At 36.3% G+C, this 20,045-nt stretch overlaps 1 protein-coding gene across 5 annotated transcripts in view; it reads left to right on the forward strand.

The window, feature by feature from the left end:
- Positions 1–20,045, forward strand: part of USP34 (ubiquitin specific peptidase 34) — a 256,844-nt gene that overhangs the window by 173,516 nt on the left and 63,283 nt on the right. For 4 of the 5 annotated variants that reach the window (XM_047782001.1, XM_047781996.1, XM_047781999.1 and 1 more), the window contains 8 exons: positions 7,823–8,006; positions 8,443–8,603; positions 12,596–12,661; positions 14,478–14,624; positions 14,712–14,768; positions 14,864–14,941; positions 15,764–15,858; positions 19,044–19,252. In XM_047782001.1, the coding sequence (XP_047637957.1) occupies positions 7,823–8,006; positions 8,443–8,603; positions 12,596–12,661; positions 14,478–14,624; positions 14,712–14,768; positions 14,864–14,941; positions 15,764–15,858; positions 19,044–19,252 (997 nt within the window). The remainder of the gene's footprint in view (positions 1–7,822; positions 8,007–8,442; positions 8,604–12,595; positions 12,662–14,477; positions 14,625–14,711; positions 14,769–14,863; positions 14,942–15,763; positions 15,859–19,043; positions 19,253–20,045) is intronic. The other variant, XM_047781997.1, reaches the window with a different exon arrangement.

Genomic DNA, 20,045 nt, shown 5'->3' on the forward strand with positions numbered 1-20,045 from the left:
AACTCTTTTCCTGTATGTGTAAAAATATTTCCACAAGTCTTATTTGTCTTTATTATTGTTGTTTTTTTAGACCACTTGCTTTTTTCCTTTTTTTAAAAAATTGATTTATACAAATGATTATCTTAGGCAAAATATTTGAGCCCTGCTAAGGTAGATAGTATTAATTGGATCCCATTTTGACAGATGATGAAACCTAAACAGGTTATGCAGCTTGCTACATTGAGGACAGACAAGGCTTTTCTTATGGCCACACCCAAAGCATATGCAGGTTCCCAGGCCAGGGATTGAATCTGAGCTGCAGCTGCACTCAAGCAGCAGACTCTTTACTTGACCAAGCTTCTGACCATTGTGCAATACTGTCTATAGATGTCAAAACCTTAAACACACTGTTCTATAATTTCCTTTTTTCATCTACCTTATAGATTCTCCATGTGTAGATTTAATTCATTCCTTTTGCCCTCTATGGAGGCTGAACTGATTGATTTATGGTCCCATGTATGTGAGCCAAGTGCCTATTTTCCCACATTCGTATCAATCCATTGTATTATCAAATATTTAATTTCTGCCATTCTAAGTGGAAAAATTCTTAGTTTTATTTTTCATAATTATGAATAAGGTTAGTTTCTTTTCATATATTTTAAAGCTGTTTATTATTTATATTTTCTCTGCCCTGCTCAAATCCTGTCCTTATTTTCCTTTCATATGTATACAAGGTTCTTTTCTTGACAATTTGAAGCATTTTTGTATGAAGGAAACTGCCACATGTACTTGGATTTATTTCTGTACTTTCTGTTTGAGTTTACTGATGATTCACCAATATCATATCCTAATTAAGTAGCTTTACAGTCATTAGTATCTTGTAGAGATGGTCCATTTTCATTATTACTCCTTTGAGTTGGGGCTGTGTTAAATTTATAGATTGATGTAGAAAAATGGAAATTATATTAAATATGCTTGTGTAAGAACAGAACTTGTCTTATTTATACTAGACCAGTGTTTTTATGTTTTTCACTTTAAAGTTTTTGTTTAGAATTTTCATTTTAGGAATTTTTTAATAAGGTTATTTCTAGAACTTATTTTCTTTGTTGGTATCATAAATGGACTCTTCAATTTTGTTTCTACTTCATTATGTAGCGTAAGGATTTTTGTGTGTGAATTTGTTCCAGGCCACCTAAAGTTCACTTATTGTTTGTAGATTTTTTTTTCACTTGTCTTTGCTTTTATCTTCACTTTTGTTTTTGATTTTTCATTTGTTTTTAGTTTGTCTTCAGGTAATTCTTTTACTTCTTCATTTATTTAAGTCTTAATTTTCGGTTCTGTCATTTGTCTAATTTTGCCTAGAACCTCCAGAATAGTGTTAAATAAATTATTTTTATTGTTTAGTAATAGTAGTTTATTGAGGTTTTAATGTTTATGTAGTTAAAACTATAGTTTCCACTTGCATTTTTGGTGAGATGGGAAACATTTAGAAACTTTTGTATAGGAGATATATGGCCTGAATTAACATTTTATAAGCTTCACTTCAGTTCTAGAGGGAGATCTAGACTCTAGGTAGAGAACTAGGAGGGCAAGTGTGTGAGTAGTCAGAGGTCTAGTTAAGTTTTTAAAGGGATGACGGTGAAAAGTGGTTGGATTTGAAATATTTGTTGAAGATAGAGCTCGCAAGACTTAAATTTGGATAAAATTGTGAGTGAAAGAGTGAGAAATTAATCAAGAATGAATTCTTAATTTAACTTTAGCTTTTTTTTTTTCTTAGGGCCACAACGTGGCATATGGAGGTTCCCAGACTAGGGAGTGAATCGGAGCTGCAGCTGCCAGCCTATACCACAGCCACAGCAACATGGGATCCAAGCCATGTCCGCAACCTATACCACAGCTCACCGCAACGCTGGATCCTTAACCCACTGAGTGAGGCCAGGGATCGAACCCACAACCTCGTCGTTCTTAGATTTGTTTCCTTTGCGCCATGACATGAACTCCAACTTCTTAACTTTAAGTCTGAGAAATTAACTGAATGATAATGCCGTTTACTAAGAAAGGAAAAACTCATTGTTTGAGATTAGGGGAGGGGAGGGTATCAGAATCAGGAGTTCTGTTTTGGACATCTTAAATTTGAAATATCTATTAGATTCCAAATGTAGGTGCTTAAGGCACTCGATGTTAGTGTATTGTTAAGAAAAGTCTTCCTTATCTCCAAGATAATAAAAATATCTTTTCTACTCTAATTTCACTTTATTATTTAAGAATTTTAAAAAATTTAATCTGGAATTTACTTTATTGAAGAATTAGTAAAGGTTTTCTATAAAAAGCCTTATAGGGAGTTCCCGTCGTGGCGCAGTGGTTAATGAATCTAAGAACCATGAGGTTGCGGGTTTGATCCCTGGCCTTACTCATTGGGTTAAGGATCTGGCGTTGCCATGAGCTGTCGTGTAGGTCACAGATGCAGCTCGGATCCCGTGTTGCTGCGGCTCTGGCATAGCCTGGCAGCTACAGCTCCGATTAGACCCCTAGCCTGGGAACCTCCATATGCCACTGGAGTGGCCCAAGAAGTGGCAAAAAGACCAAAAAAAAAAAGCCTTATATTAAATATTTTAGGCTTTGTAGGCCACATTTGGTTTCATCACTTGTCACCATCACTGCTACTGCTGCTGCTTCTTCCTCTCCCCCTCCTCCCCCCTTTCCGCTTTCCTCATTCTCCCTTCTGCTCTCTGCTCCATTCTTCTTATCCCTTCTTCTAATTCCCTGCTCCCTTCTAATAAGAATTAGAAGAATTTGAATTCTTCTAATTTTAAAAATATAAACCTCATTCTTACTTCTACTACTTTGTATAGTATCTGGCAAATATATGTTGAACCAATGAATGATTCTTAAGAACTAACAATCTAATGGTTTATTTGTTCAGCAGGTAATTATTGAGAAAAATCTGCCTTATGCAAAATATTATGTGCCTTCACAAATAATGACTGCTTATGGTATATGTAATTCATGGTGAAAAATAAGAGACATTAAAGTTATACCATCAGAGGTAGGGAAAATTGAATAGCACTGACACGATTAGGAAAGTCTTTGAAGAAGATAAACCAGCATAAGGTTTTATTAAGTAGAAAAGTAAGGGAAACTTTTATGTTACAGAAAAGAGTATTAATGAAAAATAAGTCCTACAAAACCATGGGTATGTGCAGGTTATTGAGTGATTAGTTCACTTTGGCTTGAGTTTGAGGAAATACAGGAGGTAACTTTGGGAAGCTAGGTGGCCATCTATTGTAGTCACAGGAAATTATTTCTATATGTGCAATAAAATAAAAGCATTACTTTTGGGAAAAGCATGCCCGTGGCATGTGGAAGTTCTTGGGCCAGAGATTGAACCCATGTCACAGCAGCAACCTGAGCCATTGCAGTGACAATGTTGGATCTTTAACCCTCTGAGCCACACGGGAACTCCCCAAATCATTATTTTTGGAACTTAAAAAAAGGGGCCTTTTATTTTATTTTGTCTTTTTGCCTTTTCTAGGGCCACTCCCATGGCATATGGAGGTGCCCAGGCTAGGGGTCTAATCGGAGCTGTAGCTGCTAGCCTACACAGATCCAAGCTGTGTCTGCGATCCACACCACAGCTTACAGCAACGCCAGATCCTCAACCCACTGAGCAAGGCCAGGGATCAAACCTGCAACCCCGTGGTCCCTAGTCAGATTCGTTAACCACTGAGCCATGACGGGCACTCCAAAAGGGGGCCTTTTAAATTTTTGGTTAGTCAAATAACATCAGGAATATACTTTAACAAAATAAATCTGATAAAATATTGAGGGCCAGCATACTTTTTTCATACTCTTTGAAAAGATCACTTTTTGAAGTGATTTTCAAACTTATTGCTCACATATTCTTTAAAGCATTTTCGAGGAGTTCCCTGGTGGCCTAGAAGTTAAGGATCTGGTGTTGTCACTGTTAAACATGGCTTGGGTTCCACCCCTGGCCCAGGAACTTGCACATGCCAAGGGCACAGTCTCCCTCTCCCCCCAGAAAGAAGAATTTTGGAAAACCTAGGTGTCCTGTTAAATTTTTTAAATTTTAAGAAATTTCTAAATGTTTTCAAGTTTAAAAATTTTTTTATGAAAGTATAGTTAGTGTAAATGTATGTTACATGTGTACAATATAGCGATTTGTAATACTTAAAGGTTATACTCCATTTATAGTTATTTATTGGCTGCATTCTCTGTTACTCAGTATATCCTAGGTTTACATATTTTTAAAGGATGTAATTTCCAGGGAATTGTTGAAATTGATAAAAGCATTTATTGCCTATGACTACATGGTGTTGTCTTAAATTTCTTCTATTTTTAGCTATCATTACATTATATGTATTTGGGCATGGGCAGTCAAAGCAAATGTAAATATACTTTGAATTTTGCCATGTAAATATGAAACATTAAAACTGAAATTTTATTGAAAATATATGCACCGTGGGCGTTCTCTTGTGGCTCAGTTGGTTAAGGATCTGCCATTTTCACACTGGTGCAGCCTGGGTTCAATCCCTAGCCCAGGAACTTCCAAATGCTGCAACTGTGACCAAAAAGAAAAGCATTAGCAAGAAAGATATGTGGCATGGAGTTCCCGTCATGGCGCAGCGGTTAACGAATCCGACTAGGAACCATGAGGTTGCAGATTCGGTCCCTGCCCTTGCTCAGTGGGTTAACAATCCGGCGTTGCCATGAGCTGTGGTGTAGGTTGCAGACGTGGCTCGGATCCCGTGTTGCTGTGGCTCTGGCATAGGCCAGTGGCTACAGCTCCATTCGACCTCTAGCCTGGGAACCTCCATACGCCGCAGGAGCAGCCCAAAGAAATAGCAAAAAGACAAAAAAAAAGATATGTGGCTTTAAATTAATTTGTATATTTGTAGATGGATATTACTTAATAAGCTAATACGACCACATGTTCATTAATTCTCTTACTACTCTATATTCTAAGAAAACTTTTTTATATAATGTTTGCAGTAGGAATGGAAATTTTGTTTTAATAAGATTATTTAACTCTTTGAATTTCTTCTGAATTACATATTGAAGACCATACTCTGATCTGTCGTCAGAAATTATTTTTAGGAGTTCCCATTGTGGTGCAGTGGAAACGAATCCAACTAGGAACCATGAGGTTGTGGGTTCAATCCCTGGCCTTACTCAGTGGGTTAAGGATCTGGCATTGCTGTAAACTGTGGTGTAGGTCACAGACACAGCTCAGATCCTGTGTTGCTGTGGCTGTGGGGTAGGTTGGCAGCTGTAACTTCAATTCAACCCCTGGCCTGGGAACCTCCATATGCTGCAAGTGCGGCCCTAAGAAACAAAAACATAATAATGATAAAAGTTATTTTTAATATTCTCTCAAGCATCAGTTTAAGCTTCTTCTTTATATGAAGTACACCAAAATGGCTTTACAGTTGTTTATCAAATGCGTATCTTATTATACATGTTACTTTTTCACTGAAAGACACCTGCTTTCCTGGTAAACTCAGAGTGAGGAAAATATGTTGTTCATTTCAGCATGTTTTTACCAATGATAATGTTTCAGTAAAATCCTTTTATCTCAGGCTTTAAATTTATTTTGTCAAGATGCAAACTATTACATTTAGGATGAGTAAGCAATGGGGTCCTGCTGTATAGCACAGGGAACTATATCCAATCACTTTGATAGAACATAATGGAAGATAATGTGGGAAAAGGGTGTATGTATGTGTGTGTGTATATATATATATGAATGACTGGGTCCCTTTGCTGTATAGCAGAAATTGACAGAACATTGTAAATTAACTCTAATAATAAAAAATAAAAAGTTAAAAAATGTATTTTGTCAAAACTTTGGAGCTATGTCTGTTTAGCTCATTCAGTTTCTAGATCTAAACTAATTAGCAAAGATAGTTTATTGTTAAACTAGTTATTAGCCAAGTCTGTTTCTTTTTGAGTGAGTGACTTTATTTTCCAGTTCACGTAAATGTGTTACTCTGTGTCTCTAAGACAGTCCTCTCACCTCTGAATTATAAAATAGATACAATCTTATTGTCTGTCAGATATATGAAATAAGCCTCTATTCACTTTCCATATTTCTTATCCAAACTTATTTTCTTTACTAAATGCATTGTACTTTATTTGATGATAGTGAGATGCAAGAGGAGAAGTCATTAATGGGAAAATACTGTGAATTGTTTTCATTTAGTACCTGTATCAGAGGTACCCAAGACCACTCCTAGTTTCAGTGATTCCCTAGAAGGACTCAGCATGTAATTGTATTTATGACGAAGCTTTATCACAAGTGTAATAGAAAATAAAATCAGCAGAAGAAAGCATGGAGATGAGTCTGGTGGAAACCAGGCAAGCCCTTCTGAGAGTCCTCTCCCAATGGCGTTGCATTAGGATGTGCTTAATTCTCCCAGCAATGAGTGTGGCAACATGTATGAGGTGTTGTCTACCAAGGAAGCTCTCTTGAATGTAGGAGTCCAGGGGCTTTATCAAGGGTTGGTTCATGTAGGCACATAAGATCTCCATAATTGACCACAGTCACTGCAATTCAGGCTCCTGGATGGAAGGCAGGTATTCTGCATAAACCAAATACAATGAGGCATAATTAGCCATTTTATTACTTAGAAAAGGTTTTATAACAGAGGAGGGAACTGTTTACCATTCAAGAATTCAGATGGTAGCCTGGAGCCAACATTATAATGCAGCTTTTCTAAGGATAGCAAGTCTCCATCTTAACAATATTATGTCTTTTCTACACAGTACCTCAGGAGGTTTTATATCCAGGACAATGGGGAACAACGTGAGATAAGTGAGAAGTAACTTTCTTTAAAAAAGTAGCAAAGGACCAACTAAAGAACAAGAGGGAAAGGTGACCCTTTCTCAGACAGATTAAATTTAGGGAAAAGTACATCTATAATGTATTTATTTATTTACTTATTTATTTATTGTCTTTTTGCCTTTTCTGGGGCTGCTCCTGCAGCACATGGAAGTTCCCAGCCTAGGGGTCTAATCAGAGCTGTAGCCGCCGGCCTACACCAGAACCACAGCAACACCAGATCCAAGTCACGTCTGTGACCTACACCACAGCTCACGGCAACACCAGGATCCTTAACCCAGTGAGCAAGGCCAGGGATCAAACCTGCAACCTCATGGCTCCTAGTCAGATTCATTAACCACTGAGCCACGACGGGAGCTCCCTATAATGTATTTTATATGATTATAACTTTGCACCTCAATTTGAACTTCACACGTATTGAGGTTAAGAGCTTGGTGTTTTAAATCCTGAGTATGGCACCTTCCAACTCTGTGACTCCAGGAAAGATTCTTAACCCTTTTGGGTTTTTTTTGTTTGTTTGGGGACCTTTGAATGGTAACTGGTACTTATAGATGCTCATTGTTGAGTTAGTTGCTGCTTTTGTTGCTCTTGCTGATACTACTACTATAATTAGAGTAAAATAGGAAAAACTTAAGCCTAAATATAGGGTAATGAGACCTGAGCAAAAGTGTTTGGTCACTGAATGGAATGGAAAATAACAGTATTCTAGATGGGACTCTGTAAAAATGAGTTAGCAGTTATCAAGAAGGAGGGAAGAATAAAGGTGACACTCCCTCCCCATTCCATTTTCTCTAAGAGAAGTGAACATTGGGAATACTTTCAGATGATGATGTGTAGTACTCCTTTAAGTTTTAAAAATCTTTTAGTAAATTGTGGATTGTCATATAATCCAGTTTACTCTGTGTAACTCACTCATTATATTTGGAATATAATTAATTTCTAAGTTTAGATAATGTACTTGTTCTTTCTTTCTTTTTTCCCCAGGAATTTTTAAGAGATATCTTCAATCTTCTGTTTTTGTTGCCTAGTCTAAAAGATAGACAACAGCCCAAGTGCAAATCACATTCTTCAAGAGCTGCTGCATATGATTTGTTAGTGGAGATGGTCAAGGGATCTGTTGAAAACTACAGACTAATACATAACTGGGTTATGGCACAACACATGCAGTGTAAGCAATCTTTTCCTTTAATCTTTCTAAATTTTGTTTGCAGAAGTGACATTTTGGAGAGCATGATTTAATGAAAGAATTCACTATTCATACATTTTAACACTATAAACTGTTGTTGCTAAGACATTGATGTTAAAACACAAACATTGGTCTTTGAAAAAAAAACAGGTGTGATGGACTTTTTTATAGATGTCTGAAATAGTTTCATGTTTAGGGTTTAAATAATTTAGTGCCAAGTAAAGTTTTGACGGTGCTTTGAATTTTTAGGAATGAGTTAGTTTTAGTATGTGTTCTTATTAATTTTAAAAATCATTATATATGGTGTATGTATATGAACTAAATAAGCAATGGATGTAGTAATTGTTAATGAAAGCAAAATACATTATGTTTAATAGTTTGTTTGGGGGGGCGTCCACTCCCCCTCTTTTTTCAGCAGCTCATGCACCTTATAAATGGGACTATTGGCCTCATGAAGATGTCCGTGCTGAGTGTAGATTTGTTGGCCTGACTAACCTTGGAGCTACTTGTTACTTGGCTTCTACTATTCAGCAACTTTATATGATACCTGAGGCAAGACAGGCTGTCTTCACTGCTAAGGTATAATTTCCCTTATTCTAAAAATTGAAACTGCAAAACAAAATTTTAAAACAGATTTTCTTTTCTTTTTTATTTCTTTTTCTTTTTTTTTTTTTTTTGCTTTTTAGGGCTGTACCAGCAGCATATGGAAGTTCCCAGGCTAGGGGTTGAATCAGAACTATAGCTGCTGGCCTATGCCACAGCAACGTGGAATCCAAGCCACATCTGCGACCTGCATCACAGCTCACAACAATGCCAGATCCTTAACCTGCTAAGTGAGGCCAGGGATCAAACCCACTCTTCATGGATACTAGTCAATTATTTTTACACCTCAGTACATTACTCCAAATAATATATTATAATTCCTTTTTAAAACTTTTTTTTATTTTTTTGGTCTTTTTAGGGCTGCACCTGTGGTATATGGAGGTTCCCAGGCTAGGGGTCTAATCGGAGCTATTGCCGCCAGCCTACTCCAGAGCCACAGCATCACAGGATCCGAGCTGCGTCTGCAACCTACACCACCAGATCCTTAACCCACTAAGCAAGGTCAGGGATCGAACCTCCAACCTCATGGTTCCTAGTCAGATTTGTTAACCACTGTGCCACAACGGGAACTCTGAGCCCTAGTGTATTTGAGTAAGCTCTGCTTCATGTAATTTTTGTTAACTTGCTCTTTCTAGTTTTTATTCTTTGTTTACCATGGACTGTTTTTTAGTTTGCCTTCTTCACTGCTTTTATAATTTCTTGGCAAACTCTATGCTTGGTCTTGCGTTTTTGTCTTCCTCCATCATGTCATTTTGATGACCAAGCATTTTTCCCCCTTAACAAAATATTGCAATTCTTTATATACCTTCAGAGAATCCTTACTATGTTTAAGTTATACCTCAAGGTAACCAAATTTGCAGTATACTTAAGTGGGGTTGTTTTTTGACTTTAGTTATATTAATGTTAAGTTTATCATCTAACTGATTATCATTAAAATAGTTGAATAATTGATTTCATTTAGCATTCGGACATTTTTGTGACTAAATTTGGTTGCCCCATCTGCATAATTTTTTACAACAATTATTAACAAAGAAGTATGTTTCCAGTGGATTTTCTTTTCACTGGTGATTTGATAGTACTTTGTGGTTTCTTTTTTTTTTTTTGTCTTTTTAGGGCTATACCCACAGCATATGGAGGTTCCCAGGCTAGGGGTCTAATCAGAGCTGTAGCCACCAGCCTATGCCACAGCAACGCCAGATCCAAGCCACGTCTGCAGTCTACACCACAGCTCACAGCAATGCTGGATCCTTAACCCGCTGAACAAGGCCAGGGATTGAACCCGCAACCTTGTGGTTCCTAGTTGGGTTCTTTTCCACTGCACCACTAGTGAACTCCTGGTTTCTCTTCTTAATAGTAATGATTACCTTTTAGCCATTAGCACTGTCAGGAGTTAGTATGTAGCAACATAAAGAATAATTAGATGTGCTAACTATGAATAAGTATCATGAATGATATTTTTGGTTAAAATACCATTCTAAATTTAGAGACCTTTCTCCAAATAGGAAATTCTTACAGAATAGAATTTGACATGGCTTTGGAAAATACCCTAGTTGAATAAGCACTTGATTATTTACATGAAAATGTTAATTTTTATTATTTCCTTTCTGATTTCCGCAGAAAGTTGAAACTGCATGTATTTTAATCGTGGTAGAATATACACAGTATAAAATCTATCAATTATAAGTACAGTTCTGTGGTATTAATTCACATTGCAACCAAGACCACCATCAACCTCCAGAATTTCTTCACCGTCCTCATTAAATATTTAACTATCCATTCTCCCTTTTCCCAAAATCCCTTGTAACCACTGTTCTACTTCCTGTGAATTTGACTACTCTAGGTACTTCATATAAGTGGAATCATTTAATATTAGTTCTTTTGTGACTGGCCTGTTTCACTTAGCATAATGTCTTCAAGATTCATTTATATTGTGTGTCAGAATTTCCTTTGTTTTTAAGGCTGAATAATATATATATGCTACATTTTGTTTATCTAGTCATCTGTCATTGGGCTCTTTGGGGTTACTTATAACCTTTTGGCTATTGTGAATAATGTTGCTTTGAACATGACTGTTCAAATATCCATTTGAGTCCCTGCTTTCACTTCTTTTTTATGTGTGCCCAGAAGCAGAATTGCTAGAGCATGTAGTAATTTTGTATTTAGTTTTTTAAGTAACCACCATGCCACCATTTTTCTGCTGTGGCTGTACTCTTTTACATTACAACTAAAAATACACAAGGGTTCCAATTTATTCATATCCTTACTAACACTTATTTTCTGAGTTTTTTTAATAATAGCCATCCTAACAGGTGTGAACACCCTTTTTTGTTCTTTTCACTTTTGGCCACATCACAGTAGCAACCCAGGCCACTGCAGTGACCCCACTGGATTCTTAACCTGCTATGCCAAAAGGGAACTCCTAAACATGTATTCTTTGAAGTAGTAAATAGATACATATATAAGATATATACTTACTTATAAAGTGCATATTAAGTAAAATATCTCTGGTTTTGATTTTAAAGGATTCAGTCATTTCTATTCAGCCAAATTTATCGGTAATGAATAATTAATTAATTAGTAATTCTCCAGTAATAAAAATACAAATCCAGGTCTTTATTCCTGACCATTTAAAAATTCTGAATTACTAACAGTTTGTATCATATCTCTTATATACTGGAAGATGTCATTTTATGTGACTACTCTCATAATCTCATGGAATATATAGCCTTCCCTATGCCAGGACTCCACTGTAGTTTTGCCAGTTTTGTTCATTCCTTTTATTCGGTTCCTCTTGCATGTAAAACCATATAATTTTTTAGTAACTATACGTTGAACAGATTTCTATTTCAGAGTCCTTATCTTGTGTCCTCAGTTTGATTAGAAGCTCCAAAGAGTGGAACCATTTTACTTGTCCCCCTGCCACAGAATTGACACATGTGTACTTTTGGCGTATTTGATGCTTATTATTTCCAGACACTGTCAGCATTTCTTCAAAATTATGATAGGTAATAATTTGTAATGAGGATATTAGGTACTTCATGGATTTTTTTTTTTTTAATATTTGAGATAAAGTATATCTAACATGTGCCTGGCATGAATGTGGGACTCTCATAAGGTCCTATTCAGGACAAAGTCTCTAGTAAATGAGTCTACCCAGAATCCTGATTCTCAGTTAATGTACTGAATATTCAGAGAATTTTCAAAGACCTTGGGCAATATTCCCTGGAAGTGTTAAGAATCCACTGTTCTAGGGGAAAAAAAAAAAAAAAAGATATGGCTAGATGAAGGTAAGATTTGTCATTTGTTTATATATATATATATTTTTTTTTTGTCTTTTTGCTATTTCTTTGGGCCGTTTCTACGGCATATGGAGGTTCCCAGGCTAGGGGTCCAATTGGAGCTGTAGCCGCCGGCCTACGCCAGAGCCACAGCAACGCGGGATCCGAGCCGCGTCTGCAACCTACACCACAGCTCACGGCAATGCCGGACCGTTAACCCACTGAGCAAGGGCAGGGACCGAACCCGAAACCTCATGGTTCTCAGTCGGATTCGTTAACCACTGCACCATTACGGGAACTCCTGTTAATATATTTTTTAATGTATGGATGTATTTGTGGAAAACAGCTTTGTTACACACTTAGAAAATGTTTTCTGTTCTTGCACAGTCGCCATCTTGTAAATCAGCATTGAACCAAATAAGTGCTGATCTGGAAAGCAGTTAAGATCTCTTTATTCAGTTTCCTTACATAGTAGTGATGGCTGTATTTATATAATGAACAAAATACTCCAATTTTTAAGATGCTAAAATTGCTCAAGAATATAGACTGTGTATTTTTCTTACATATGACTAAAAGAATGAAAACACATTCTTTTAAACGCTATAAGCACATGTAATACTTTCTTTTCTAGAATGTCTAATTTACCACCATTGGTATGCTTTAATGCAAAGTTTTTTTCTTAATTTATAGTATTCTGAAGATATGAAGCACAAGACCACTCTTCTGGAGCTTCAAAAAATGTTTACATATTTAATGGTATGTCTGAGAATTGGATATGAAAAACTAATTAGATATACCCTTTGACCAAGGGTGAAAACATGAATTAGAGTTCATTTGTATTGGCTTTATCTTAACTACATACTCTTATTTTTCAAATTGTATTTTTCAGTTGCTGATATTCTGTGTTATAGTGAATTTTAACAGTCACATTTCAGTCATATCCTTTGAAGAATTTCTTGTATCTGATCCTTTTTTCATCACAAGGCCCTCCCCGTAATCTTAGGGGTTTCTGACTGATTTCTCTTTGTCCTTATTAATTCCCCCCAAAAAAGCTATGAAAGTCATCAATCTTGAAAGAAAATTAAAAATCTTAAAATATTACTCCCCTAGTTAAAACTCTTCAGTGGCTCATTCTGAATACAGAAAAGTATTCAGGTTCAGTTAGTATGGCACATACTCTCTGTGATTTTGCCCCTTGCCTTCAACCTCATTTCTTATCTCTCCCCACATCCAGCCTCACCCTACAGGAATGATAAACCATTTGAAGTTCACCCTGTTGCTTCATCACTTAAGCAGTTATTTATGCTAGTCCTTCTGCCTATAGCACTGTTTTATCAGCGCTCTTCTCCATTTTCTTTGACTTGTCATCCTTCAAGAATCAATTTGGTTTTCTTGAGAAAGCCTGTCCTCCAAAAGACCAAAAATTCCAGAGTATCCCCACGTCAGCAAAATGTTGTTGTACCAGCACTTTTTTTTTTTTTTTTTGCTTGTTAGGGCCATACCCATGGCATATGAAAGTTCCCAGACTAGGGGTCAAATTGGAGCTGTAGCTACCAGGCTATGCCACAGCCACAGCAATGTAAGATCTGAGCCACGTCTGCAACCTACTGCAGCTCACGGCAATGCCAGATCCTTAACCCACTGAACGGGGCCCTGGATTGAATCCTAGTCATCATGGATACTAGTCAGGTTCATTACCGTTGAGCCAGCACTTGTATTCAAAGTTACTTGTCTCACCTGTTAGAATCTTGAGGACAGAGATCATATATTTATTCCTATGTATTTCAGCTTCTGAGAATTAATAAGTGCTCAATAAATGAGATTTTGAACCCCAAAAAAAGAAAAATTGTTACCCCTTGATCCCACTTTTGTTCTCCTTTAAACAGAGTTGGAACATGCTCTCTGAATGGACAAAATAGTTTTATTGCTGTTTTAAACAACAAAAGTCCAGTCTGTAAGAAAACTTACTCCCTGCAAATGTTTTGTATTTTATGCTTCACAATACAAATCTGTATCCTTTGGGTTTCAGCTTCTTTCCTAGAAATTCCTAGACCTAAAAAATATAAATGTCTTCACTTACAGTAATTGAAGCATCTTTTGGCACCAAGACAAGTAAACTGAAAATGCCATGAAAATCAAACAAAAATGAAATAGAAGAGTGCATTTTAATACTTTCTTTTTTCTTTTTCTTTTTTTTTGTTTTTGTTTTTGTTTTTGTTTTTTTAGGGCCTCATCCATGGCATATGGAGGTTCCATTGGAGCTTATAGCTGCAGGGCCTATGCACCAGCCACAGCTATGCGGAATCTGAGCTATATCTGTGATCACAGCTCACGGCAATGCTGGATCCTTATCCACCAGCGAGGATCCAGCGATCGAACCCAAAACCTCACGGTTCTTGGTCGGATTTGTTTCTGCTACGCCACAGTGGGAACTCCTCATTTTAATCCTTTCTTTGTAGATTTACTACCTGTTTTGTTTTTGTTTAAGAACCTTCTGGTGGTAATTTCTATTTAAGACTTAGATTTGTTTATTTGATTGTTTTATAACTCCCTTCTCCTTTTTCTTTCACAGGAGAGTGAATGCAAAGCATATAATCCTAGACCCTTTTGTAAAACATACACCATGGATAAACAGCCTCTAAATACTGGGGAGCAGAAAGATATGACAGAGTTTTTTACTGATTTGATTACTAAAATTGAGGAAATGTCTCCAGAACTGGTTAGTACTGGAATATTCAAGTTTCTTTGGAATTTGTACAGATTTACTCTATTGCAATTATTGACTTTTGTGTTTTTTGTTTTTAAGAAAAATACTGTCAAAAGTTTGTTTGGAGGTGTTATTACAAACAATGTTGTGTCCTTGGTAAGTATTTGACCTCTTCTTTGCTTTTTGGAAGTCTTAATTTGTATTTTATCTTATTATAATAATTTACCAATTTTGGGCTGTTGATTGACCAGGATTGTGAACACGTTAGTCAGACTGCTGAAGAGTTTTACACCGTGAGGTGCCAGGTGGCTGATATGAAGAACATTTATGTGAGTAATGTTATATATAGTTTTTGAACTTTTTTCTAGTCTTAACTATCTGCATATATAGCAGGCTTATTTGTTACCTTAAGAGAGAATTAGCTTTTACGTTTTTATGTATCTTCTTCTTGCAACACTACTTAAATAAGAATTAAATACAGCAGAAATTATCACAGCATTGTAAATCAACTATACATCAATAAAACTGTTTTTAAAAATTAAAGGTAGAATCCAAAGCTCAGAGTTCCTGTAGTAGCTCAACAGTAGTGAACCCGGCTAGTATTCATGAGAACGTAGGCTCAACCCTTGGCCTTGCTTGGTGGGTTAAAGATCTGGCTTTGCCATGAGCTGTGGTATAGGTCGCAGATGAGGCTCAGATCCCACATTGCTGTGGCTGTGGTGTAGGCTAGCAGCTATAGCTCCAGTTCAACCCCTAACCTGGGAACCTCCATATGCCAAGGGTGTGGCCCAAAAAAGACCCCCCCAAAAAAAAATTTGCAGAGCTGATTTTTCTCAATCAAAATTTTTTGTTCTCTCTCTCTTTTTTTTTTTTGCTGTGCCTGCAGCATGCAAACCCAAGCCACAACAGTGACAACAGATCCTTAACCTGCTGAGCTGCCAGGGAACTCCTTAAACTTTAAATAGTTGAGTTTTTTTAATTTAGTGAGATTCACAGCACCGTGTCGATACTCTTACTAAGTTTGAATTCACTTTAAAAAAAAAAATTAGTTTGCCTCTGTGCATTCTGTCCAAATTGTTATTAATGCTTTTTTGTACTTTTGCATGCTATAAACAATAATATGAAACTCTTAAATATTGTTTTATACACAGGAATCTCTTGATGAAGTTACTATTAAAGATACTTTAGAAGGTGACAACATGTATACTTGTTCTCATTGTGGGAAGAAAGTACGAGCTGAAAAAAGGTATGCTTTCTGAAATGTAATTTTTATCATTTTGATAAATCACCAAATGAAAGTTAAAACACAAACTTAGGATGAATCGATGTTAAACTTTATGAAAATTATGTGATTAATGTTACGTCAGTTGCTTGGAGCTCATTCTCACAGCAATTTTAATTCAGTTATTCAAGTAAACTTTCAAACACCTTTACATTTTTTCAGATTTTTTTTCCTTTTTATTAATCAAATACTTACCAAGGTCTGCTGTGAACTCAGTGGAGAATAATAGAGTCCACTCATGAACTGAAGACCTCTTCTGAATCTCTAAAAGTGAGAGATTTTTTTTCCTCAAGAGCCAGCCAGCTAAAATGATTGGTTTACAGCAGAGTAGTTGGGTAAAGATGTTTTAATTCTGCCAATAAACGTAGAAGGACAAATAGAAATTAACTGCGTAAGTTGCTCTTTCAACCTAGTTAAAGGTGAAGAAATAGTAATAACCTTGTAAGTACAAGAGGTCTGGGATTGGGCCAGCCTGCCTCAAGGAGAGCATTTGCATTTACCAGTAATAGAAAATAAGGTAGGTAATATACAGTGACATCAGATGATCAACATTTAGATTTGAGGATTATTAAAGCCATCAGAACATCTGCCTGAGAAAGAACATAACTGTTGCAAATAACGCAGACCTAAGCCAAGCTAAAAATGTAGAGGAAAAGTGACAGAATCAAAGCCAGGAAAGAAAAGAATCAGCAACCAGGGAAGGAGAACATCAAGAAGAAGTATTTGTTCATTTGACATAGTCCACAGAGAATGGGGAGAAAGTAACATCTGAGTAAAATCATTAGATTTTTCAAAAAGGTAGTTTAGTGATGTCAGATTGTAGCCGTAGAATCAGGGTCATCAGTATATGGCATAAAGTATAGACCATTCATTTTAGAAGTTTGGCAGTAAGAAAAGCAAGGAAGATAGACTCTAGAAAGAGCTTTGAGATCAAGTATAGGATCATCTTTTTTTATTTTGTGGCGTTTTCTACTTGAAATAGATCTGAGCATGTTTGAAGGCAGAGAATGAAAAGCCATCTTTAAAATTGCTTAATAGAAGATTTTTCCAGGTAATATACATTTGAAAAGAATGGTATTCTTTTTTTAATCTCTATAAGTCAGATTGCAAGAGAGAGAAGTTGTAGATGGATGTGCTCAAAAGAAAGCATAGCTGTGCAGGCACTTACAGGTAGAAGACAAACTCATGTGGTGAGAATTGGCTTAGGCTAAGAGTTAAGGATGGAGTCAGTTAAAAGTTCATTACTGGAGTTCCCATCGTGGCTCAGTGGTTAACGAATCCGACTAGGAACCATGAGGTTGTAGGTTCGATCCCTGGCCTTGTTCAGTGGGTTAAGGATCCGGCCTTGCCGTGAGCTGTGGTGTAGGTTGCAGACGCGGCTTGGATCCCGCATTGCTGTGGCTCTGGCGCAGGCCGGTGGCTACAGCTCCAATTGGACCCCTAGCCTGGGAACCTCCATATGCCACGGAGTGGCCCAAGAAATAGCAAAAAGACAAAAAAAATAAGTTCGTTACTATGGAGGAATATAATGAGGAGCCAATAAAAGATAATTGAGAGGCTGAGTCTCTTGGAGAAACTCTTTTTATTTGGAATAAATAAACTTACTGAATAAACCTGTCATTACTGATAACCTTTTATTTCTTGAATCATTATTTTGGCTAATACGATTCTATTGGATTTTTTGAAAATACTGTCATATCTCTCCCAGGCGAAATATTATTCAGTCCTATTGTGCTCTTATCATACTTTTAGGTGTCTGTAACAGCATAATAAATGTTTTTAACAGAAATGGGCCAGGGATCATTTTTTGTTGTATCTCAAACCTCTAATTTTCTCAGTTTATTCAATCTTTCCTGAATAATTTTATCTACCATTATCACATGAATCTCTGCTGACATGGTAATGATTCCCAAATTGTCTTACCTAATTCAGAATGCTGTGCTGTCCTCCCCCAACTCTCTCCCCTTGAGTGTTGTAGTAGATTCAGGTCATTTCTTCAGATCTGTTCATATCAGACTTAAGGTATGGTTCCGCTGACCCCACAGACAAGTTCTTTAGTGATTCCTAGCTCTCAAAATAAAGTACATACTCTTAAGATTACACACAAAGCCCTTCATTTTCTGACTCCTTTGTAGTTATAACCTCATCATTTACCAGTCTCCCAAGTAATAAATAATGTTGAATTCTTATTCCTTCTGCTTGTGGACATCCTTCCCCTACCTTCCTCATCTCCCTAAATTCCTATTTTTTTAAAGACACTAAGATCTTTGTTTAAACAAATTTTGATTTAAATCCTATACATAGTGAAGAATTCCCTAAAATTCATATTTTTCATAAATCCAAGTTTGTATGTTTTGTTTAAACTGTAATTTTGGGTTTTTAAACCTAAACCAGCAGTAAGTCGTATCATAAGATTTAGATAACTACTTGACTTGCTGCTGCTGTTATAGTGGTGGTTGTAATATTAGGCAACTCTCATTGAATACTATTTGCCAGGCAGCATTCTAAAAGTAGTGGGGAGTAGGTACTTTAATTTTCATTTTACGAATCAGAAGTGAAGTTCAAAGAGGTGAAATAACGTGTTTAGGGTCATACATCTAGTAAAGGATGCAGGCAGATTTTGCAATTCCAGTGCACAAAACTAAATGCTTACTGAAAGTTTCCATGTGGCACAGTGGATTAAGTATATGGCGTTGCCGCAGCTGTGGCACAGGTTCAGTGTCCACATGCTGCAGGTGTGGCACATAAATACATAAGCACGTGTTTATTTACTTAAGGGGGGAAGGAAACTCTGAACTGAAAACCACCTTGCCTTTTTATGATGTGACTTCTTTTTTATGCCCCCATAGCACTTTTGTGTATTTCATTATGGACTGTGCCATAGTCTACAGTAGTTTTTTGTTTTTCTTATCTAGACACAGGAAAGCCCTTTCAGAATGGAAAAAGTCATGTAAGAGGGGTATATATAGAGAGATAGGTAGATTGATAGAATTAATAGGAGCATGATTTAGAGTGCCATTTATTATTTAATAGTTGAATATTGAAATGAGAATAATATAAATGTAATTGATAACAGCTGGAGTACTTTTGAAAGATAATTTTTAACAAATTTTTTTGGTTTGGATTTTTTTTTTTTTTTTGTCTTTCAGAGCATGTTTTAAGAAATTGCCTCGAATTCTGAGTTTCAATACTATGAGGTATACATTTAATATGGTCACAATGATGAAAGAGAAAGTTAACACACACTTTTCTTTCCCATTACGTCTGGATATGACACCCTATACAGAAGATTTTCTTATGGGAAAGAGTGATAGGAAAGAAGGTAATGGAAAATCTCTTCCTCCTGCCTATGTTTACCGTAAGTCCCCATAATAAGGTAGTCATAAAGCTGTAATCCATTACACATTTAACAAAATTAAGTGGAATCTTAGAAAGGAGAATATTTTTAAAGACAATATGGCATAGTCAGTCAGTATGACCAATAAATATTTTGCATCTGTTAGAACTATGTTCTAGACATCTTTCTAGCCATTGAATATACAGTAGTGAAAGATAAACATGATTTCTGCCCTTGAAGAACTTAAGTCTAGTGGGCATGTCTTATATTGAACAAGAAATTATGAACATGTTTTGTCAAAGAGTGAATGTATCAGAGATTGAGGGGAATCAGGGAGGGCTTTCAGGAGAAGGTGATGTTTAAAGAGTCTGAGTAAGAGCTAGATTAAGAAGAATGGATAAACTTTGGAGGAAGAGTGATTGTTAAGAGGTTGATGAGATAATCAAAAGGGTAGTGTCCAGATCATTTTTCTTTTTGTAGGCCATGTTAATTTGATTTCAATATGACACTATTGGAAAATTTTAAGCTTAGAACTGAGATAACCAGGTGGGGTCTGAAAAAGGTTATTACAACTTTAACAGTAGAAATAGATGAGATGGTGATAAGTAGAGTGTGGGGAGTCCATTCTGGCAAACCAGAGAAATAGTAGCATAGATGGGAAAGCATGCTTGTAGGGTTGGAGAGAAGTGATAGAGTTTACAGAATTTGATGATTGAATGAATAAGTGAATCTAACAAGGTTGTGTAACATCTATCCACTACTTAACTTGCTATTATAGTAATGGAAGTATAGTGACAAAAAAAGATCTCTGTCC

The sequence above is a fragment of the Phacochoerus africanus genome, chromosome 5, assembly GCF_016906955.1.
Source record: "Phacochoerus africanus isolate WHEZ1 chromosome 5, ROS_Pafr_v1, whole genome shotgun sequence".
NCBI lineage: Eukaryota > Metazoa > Chordata > Mammalia > Artiodactyla > Suidae > Phacochoerus > Phacochoerus africanus.